Source organism: Rhopalosiphum maidis, chromosome 1 (assembly GCF_003676215.2).
Source record: "Rhopalosiphum maidis isolate BTI-1 chromosome 1, ASM367621v3, whole genome shotgun sequence".
Classification (NCBI taxonomy): Eukaryota; Metazoa; Arthropoda; class Insecta; order Hemiptera; family Aphididae; genus Rhopalosiphum; species Rhopalosiphum maidis.
Genome location: NC_040877.1, coordinates 16,385,326 through 16,393,383, shown reverse-complemented (window position 1 = coordinate 16,393,383; position 8,058 = coordinate 16,385,326). Strand labels below are relative to the sequence as shown.

General features: G+C 22.7%; 1 protein-coding gene across 3 annotated transcripts; it reads right to left on the bottom strand.

Moving 5' to 3' along the window:
• Window positions 1-1,606: 1,606 nt before the first annotated feature.
• On the bottom strand, window positions 1,607-8,058 carry LOC113557225 (nicotinamide/nicotinic acid mononucleotide adenylyltransferase 1). 3 transcript variants are annotated; one of them, XM_026962627.1, is made up of 7 exons: window positions 7,621-8,056; window positions 7,335-7,555; window positions 7,073-7,267; window positions 6,839-6,940; window positions 6,614-6,768; window positions 5,601-5,775; window positions 1,607-1,857 (listed from the first exon to the last, which is right to left on the bottom strand). In XM_026962627.1, exons 1-7 carry the CDS (start codon window positions 7,700-7,702, stop codon window positions 1,828-1,830), a joined length of 960 nt encoding a protein of 319 aa, XP_026818428.1. In that variant the 5' UTR covers window positions 7,703-8,056; the 3' UTR covers window positions 1,607-1,827. The 3 variants fall into 3 exon arrangements, with proteins under 3 accessions (XP_026818428.1, XP_026818438.1, XP_026818420.1); XM_026962637.1 differs by lacking the exon at window positions 5,601-5,775 and having other exon boundaries at window positions 7,621-8,049; XM_026962619.1 differs by lacking the exon at window positions 1,607-1,857 and having other exon boundaries at window positions 4,480-5,775; window positions 7,621-8,058.

Genomic DNA, 8,058 nt, shown 5'->3' with positions numbered 1-8,058 from the left:
AATTCTTATTTAATGATCCAATAATATTAAATTTAAGAGATTTAATGTTTTTCAACACCGTGATAGCATATTTATATATTATAAAAGATCTCTTCGTATTTTTTAAGTAAAAGAAACAATATAAATGAGGTATAATAGGGTAATTTGCGTTTAAAAAATATATGCTCTCATAATAGATTGGTGCATAGTTTAATACCTATCGTACAGCAAGCACGTAATTTTTTAAACTCTATCGAAATCGAATTATGGTTCATAACGCAAAAATCACTTAGGTAATTGTATAGATAAATTCTACCCACCTAAATATTTATATGAATGTACTTATCTACCAGTGGCGATTATAGGATATTTTTTCTTGGGGGGAAGAAGGCAAAATTGTTCATCTTATTTTATATCATATCATATAATTTTGTAAGCACAATATTTAGGATATTATGTTAAGTCTTACAAATATAATATAACGGTGAAGGGAAATAAACATTTATCATGTATTATCATCAATGTATTATAAACATTACATTTTCACTTGAATCATTCTTGACAACTTTAACTATATTTTAAATTATATACATTATACAAAGAAACAAAAAAAAAAACAAAAATCAATAAGTTAAAAAAAAAAAAAATTTAATTTAAAAAATTTTTTTTTTTATAAAACAAATAGATAATTTAATGAACCCAAATAGTTAAATAATTTAACTATAGATATTATTGTATACTTAATTATTTTTGTAAACCACATATTATACACCAGTGCTTGTTTAAAAGATCTAATATTGAATCAATTTTTAACTTAAAATTTTTAATTTTATTCTACAAAAATAAACTAAATATTTCAAAGTACTTTAAAATTAAAAATTCATAATGCTTACATTTTACATTTTTTTTTTTTTAATTCCTTTTCTTTAATCTTATTTTCTGATAAATACATTAAATAATATATTTAAAAACTAAATATTATAATGTAAAACATATTATAATAATAAGTTACCAAGATACTTAAGGAATATCATAATATATAGGTATTTCTTTTAGGAAGGTAGAAATAAAGATTTATATCCTTAAGATCATAGTAGAGCTTAAAATCTTCAAGGCATTTAAATAAGCACTATAAATTTTCCATAGAATCATTATTTTGATTTTAGCAGGTACTAATACTACTATGCTAGTAATAAATTGCTTTCTCATATTTATTTAGGGTTTCTCCTTGCCAGCATGAATCAATTATAAATGAGGACTCCCATTTTTCTTTTTCAATTTTCAAATACTTCTTATACATTACCTTCTTGTTTCACCAGGCTTAGGTTTTTACTTTTATAAAATAAACAATAATAAAATAACAACTAACATTCTGTGTTTATTTTGATACACCTACTTACCTAATTAAATATCTTATATTAATGTCAGTTTTTAATTGAAAATTTTATATTTTTATTTTCTAGTACTTTTAAAGACAAATTTAAAAAATAATGATGTTATTAGAATACACTAATTAATTATTGGGAAAATCTACAAATTATAATAGAAACACACTTAAATTTTTAAGGTAAAACACATAAAATAAAATAAACTGTACAAATATATTATAAAATAAAATAATAAAAAATAACACATTGAAAATAATTTATTAAAAAACAAATAATGTAAGTACATATCAAAAATATTTTAAACACCATACCAACTCATACATCATAACACTAATAATAGAAACAGGCAAAATCATGGAATTAACATTCATGCAACTATTTTAAATTTAAATTAATAGAAAAAAATTAGTAAACAACAAAACAATTGCTTGACTACTAAATTCTAAACAGAGTATCTGATTTACTGATAGCGTTTTCTTTTTCTTTTTACCTGAAACAAATAATGACATGCTTAAAAGTTATAACTTACTGATTGTTTAATCTAAAAAAAAAAAAAAAACACTAAAAAGAATTAAATTAAAAATAAAAGAAATAATAAGTTTTTATGTCTTATAGGTATACTCAATCCATAAATACCAGTTTTAAAAAAAGCATTTATTCTAAAAGTGAATAAAAAGAGTAATACAATAATGGCACTTTTTGAAAAATTTATAATTAATTAATGTTAATTGAAAAGTTCCCTACAACAACAGCCAACTACTTAGCCTGGGTGCATAAGGCTATACTGAAGACATTTGATGATTAATAAAGAGAGATTATAAGCATTTATAAAGAATTTATGCTGTTTAAGAGATTTTATTTCATCGATAACATTAATTTCATAATCTACAACTTACAAAACAAAAGCAAACATTTATAATTAGTTTAGTAGTACTATAGTAGTATGTAAAAACAGACATAATAATTAGATAAAGAATTATCATAAGTATTTACATTTGCTCAAAATAACATACACTGAAAAATTTTGATATTTGAAAGAAACAAAACATTGTGCGTTTGATTAGTTTTAAAAAATAAAAAATAAATGAGTTTATAATTCCTAATTTTACTCTCAATAAAAATTCTATAAAATTATTCGTAATATATATTCAAATTTATAATTTTTTTTTTCATAGGTCGTCTTTAAATATTATTACAAGTTAAAATACTCAAAGATTCAATTTGTTTCTAGCATTTTTTTTATTTTTTAACGATTAATACAATCATTTTTGAAAATATTCCCAACTTTGACTACAATTTACTTGTTTATATAATCATATACTAAATTATTTTATTTAAAATTAACCAAACATTACAAGTCATAACTATTATACTTATTTAAGACTTCCATAGTCATCCTTCCTATCCTATACATTTCAAATTATCTTAAAAACAAGATAAATAATATAACAATTATATTTTTTTTTAATTAATAAAATTATATCAATATCTAAATTATTATATTAATACAAATGCTTTTCTTAGAGCTATATTAAATCATAAACAAGAGCAAAAATGTATCTAGAATTGTTTTAAAGAAAGAAAAACATTTTTTAAATATTTTCAAGTTTTCTTAACAAAATTAAATGTGAAAGTAATATGTTTTTATTAGGTTGAATCTAATATATACCCACCAGATACATCCTTGTCTAAAAACTAAGAACCATATATAATAGTATATTAAAATTGTATTAAATAAAAATATAGTATAACATTGACAAGATTTCCTATCTTATTTGAAGATTTAATATTAATTTTATAATAATGATAAAACAAGCGATTAATAGATAAATAAAATTCAGATAACATAATATATAATGCATTTTTAATACCATCAAGGCGTTTAAAAATCTACAAATATCTTTAACGTTAAAAAAAGATGTTTGTAACCTATGACATATCATGATCTTTAGTATAAATAAATATTACCCGGTAATTATTTAGTATATAATAAAATTTAATATAAATATAAAATATAACAGTAGGTAATAAGTTTTATACTTTCAGCTATACACAAATTCATATATTTACATTATACAGAGTGTCCCGTGAGGATTTACCCATTGCGATGTCTCCTGTAATAATGGTAATATCAAAATTCTGGTTTTTTAGTAAGATTCACAGAGACGAGAACTACAAATATTTCATGTTTTAATTTATTTTAATGTTTTGGTAAGCAAGTTAAAAATATATTTTTTATTTAATTGTTTTCAAAAAAATTGAAGATAGCCATTTTTAAGAGTTCATTTCTCCCAAAAATATTGACGTTTCAACATTTTAATTTCATTAATCTCCTAATTTTTAATATTACTTCTATTTTTGAAAAAAATTACAAATTATTTAATACGATAAAATCATTGTATCAAACATGTGGCACCGTGTGCTCTGTCAGCCAACGAACGCTTTCAGTGTTTTTCTCAAAACTAGAAAAAATATTAAAAATTAGGAGATTTATGATAAATCAATAAATTAATAAATTAAAATATGAAATATTTGTAGTTCTTGTCTCTGTGAATCTTACTAAAAAACCAGAATTATGATATTTCCATTATTGTAAGAGATATCGCAATGGGTAAATCCTCACATGACACACTGAATACATAATTTAAAAGGTCACAAACATTATATTAAAAACAAAAATCATATTATATCTTTTTTTTTATACATATATTCATCCTTTAAGTGGAGTATTTTTATGTTTTAATTTGGGAAGTTTTTTTTATTTATTTTACTCGTTTTCTTAATCTACTTTAAATTTTACTAATTTTAAATTAGAAAAATTGAGTTAGTATGGTTAAATTTATATTTAAAAATTAGAAAATTAGAAAATTGATTATCAAATATTGAAATTGTTATGGGGTTAAAAAAAAATGTTAATACTTAATGGTTCAAAATAAAAACAAAAATTAATTTTTAATTGACAAGATTAAATTATACTATAATATGTAATTATTTAATTTAAAATTGACAATGTATGTTTCTTAGTGATAAATAGTCAAATTTCAATACTTGGAATATTCAATATTATTTTTTCTATATATTTAAAATTAAAATTATAGAACATAATTATACTTATTGTAATATATTTAACCTAATTTAAAATTCTGAATCATGAAATATATCGGTTTGAAATTATATTTGTTTTATTTATTTAGAGATAGATATTCTTTTGGGTAGTTATCAAACTTCAAGCACCCAATGCCGTATTTTCAATCATTTCTTTGGGGGGGTGGTTGGACCCGGGATACCCCCCCCCCCGTAAATACATCACTACAAACACCTATTTAACTAATTTTAGACTATAAATTATTGATAAATTTAATTCTATCTATAATTTTTTTGTGATATCTGATACACAATTAATTATTATATAGATAAGTCAGATAAGATCTAATTCACATATGGCAAATTAAAATATTTTTATTATACATACTGAATATAATATGTATATAATATTTTTCATGGCACGTTCTAAAAAAAAAGAAGTAATTTTTGGCACATAGTGTTCATATAATTTTCCATCCCTGATCTAGTTTAACACAAACTAAAAGTTAGCTAATAATATTATGTAACAATTGTATAATAAAATTATAAAATCATTAATCACACTTAAAAGTAAAAAAAGTTTACCTATAGGGTTGCCAGATTTTGAAATTACCAAACTGGGACATCATATTGAATAACCTTTTAATTTGTTTTAGATACTCAATATAAGATAATCATATAATGATACAATGTACAATATTATTCTGTTTTACTATGAAATAATACAATATTAAAGTTATTTTCACTCAGCCTCTATTAATTGAGACAAACTTAATAACAAGCCAAAACACCAGGACATGCCGTTAAAACCATAACAAATGGCAAGTTTAGCTATAAACCTAAAATACCTATTTATCTTAATCAAAGACATTATTAATTTTTAAAATAATTAATACATTTGATAATATTTTGTTAAGTAATTAAATCTAAAATCACAGTATTAATGGAAGAATAAACCAAAATCAATTATTAACAACAAAATTATAATATTACTACAAAAAATAAGTAAATTTGGCACATTGTTCTAAACATGGAAATTTAATGTCAAACCATTGTTTCCATATCACTTATAACTTCAATAATACCATTTTCAGATACTAAAATGGCAACTTTAGAGCAGTTTTCTTTACTTTCAGCTACATTTCTTACCTTAGAATTTTTACAATTAATAACTCTTTTTTCATTACACTGTAGATTATCAGGTTCATCAATATTAAGTTTTTGGTCATCCATTTGATATGTTTTAAGAGTTTTATTGCTAGGAGAGGATGACAACAAAGCACTTTTTAAGTCTACATCCAATTTATCATCATTAGAGTACTTACTGTTTTTGTTCATCAATTAGCAGCAAATAATAACATACAATTAATGTTTAACAAATATTAAGGATACATTAGCTACACTTGGTGATTCTTTAACTGTAAATAAATTATCTTAAAAAGAATCATGAATTTTTAAATATTTTTTTTTTTTTCATAGCTTTAAGTTTTTAAAAACAGTAAAAATAGTCAAAACGATTTATAATAAAATCAAAAAAATATAAAAATAAAATTTTATCAGCTGCAGAAAATTCCAAATTGAAACTTTTCAACTGTCTAATTTTTGATTGTTTTTGTTTTGACATATAATTAAAGATAATAATAACACATATACAAACACGGACACGACAAAATATCTATTAACGCATAGACACGATAATATTCAGAGTACTGGCAAACAAAATAATATTATAGAAAATAAAATAAATAAAATGTGTTCACCAAATAAAATATGAATTCTTGTCTTGTCAGAATTTTTGTAGACGAAATCATGTAGATAAAGTTAATTTGGAATAAACAAAGTACACCAAATAAACATTTGTTCTTCAAACTACAAATAACATTTTTATAACATGTCAAAAATGAAAATTTTACCTAAGCAATATATACATTTTCTTCAAAAATTTAATTTTTCTTATGACTTAAATAAAAAATTATAGAATATACAATAACAATTCTGAAATTTGAAATTCTTATATCACAAAACAAATATATATAAAATATAATTTCTCATACCTATTTCCCACAAAAAATATGCATATACATAAAGTCCCGAACCTTGGTAATAAGTGTTTACTGTAAAAAGAATCACCTTGTATAATATTTAGTTTTAGTATTACTTACTGGTTTAGAGTTTCATAAAGACCATGCTCTTTGATATAAGATTCAACCAACTCACTAATAAGAAATTTTACACTTTCATTACGAGATAATGCTCTACGTACTTTTGTTGAGCTAACTTCATTTGTTATCCATTCAGTTACAACAATAATGTTTGCCTAAAAAGTAGATTTATACTTATAAAAAATACTAATAAATAAATAGTTTAACATTAATTTCTTAGATTACCATGTATTTAGTTAAAATATTAGATTCGTAAATAAATTTATGAGGGTTGGATCCCGAACGACTAACAACAACCAGACCATAATCTCGGACAATAGCTTCTATCTATAGACAAAAATTTTTATTCATTATTATTATTTGTTATGTTTTAAAATGAAATATTACTTGTGAATATATTAATTAAATTTTTATAAATTTATAAATTACTAATGACTTTAAAAATAATAATATATTTACGTCGTCATCATTCCATAAACCTGGAACAGCAAAAGATTCCAATAAATCAGCGCCACACAAAAGTCTCACATTTACTGCTGTATTTTGATTTGAATCACTGACATTGAGATTTTCAATAAATTGGACTGGTAATAATGAAGTATCTACTTTAATTGAACCATTTAGTCTAGAAGTGATTATCATATTGAGATGATTCTGTATTATTAAAAAAAGATGAATTAAAATTCATAAATAGAAATAAGTGGGTAAATGAACATTATACCTGGTGATATTGTAGCACTTGTCTCGTTCTTGTCCAACCGTTTTGTTTTACTTCCCAATCAGACAACTTCACCCAAGGTAGTGCAACTAGGGCTTGCTCAATCATTGCACACCTATGTAATGACGGTGCTAAATCTTTCTTTTTATACAAATCATGAGTAGGTGATATCAAACCACCACAAATTGTAAGTCCCAAACGATTTAAGTGATCTCGAGCGATTTCTAAGCAACATTATGTGAAAAATAAATTAACGGTTTCTACAAAAACAAATAATAACATATTTTACCAAACATTCGCAAATGCATATTTGTTGGTGGGTTAAAAGATCCAGTTGACATCAAAATAATATTTTTATTGTCCAAAAACATATTTAAGCATTTAAGGATTATTTTTTATTTATCAAAAAGTTATAAATTTAAATTTCTGAAAACACTAAATCACAAAACTTGTGTAACTTTAATCTGGTCAGAATTAAAGTGTGTAGTGTGTTTAATTAAAATTAGTTTTTCTAAATGTTAAAAGTTACTAAATTACTAAGTACTAGTCGTAGTAAGTGGACTGAGTCACGGAGATCATCATAATGATTGAAGTCATTACTCATTACTTATTTCTGATTCAATTTCAATTGCATACCTACATTCATATAGTATTTACACCGTTTTATTATCACCGCATGTAATCACTATAATCATTATAAATCATAAGGCACAGACACGGAATAAAG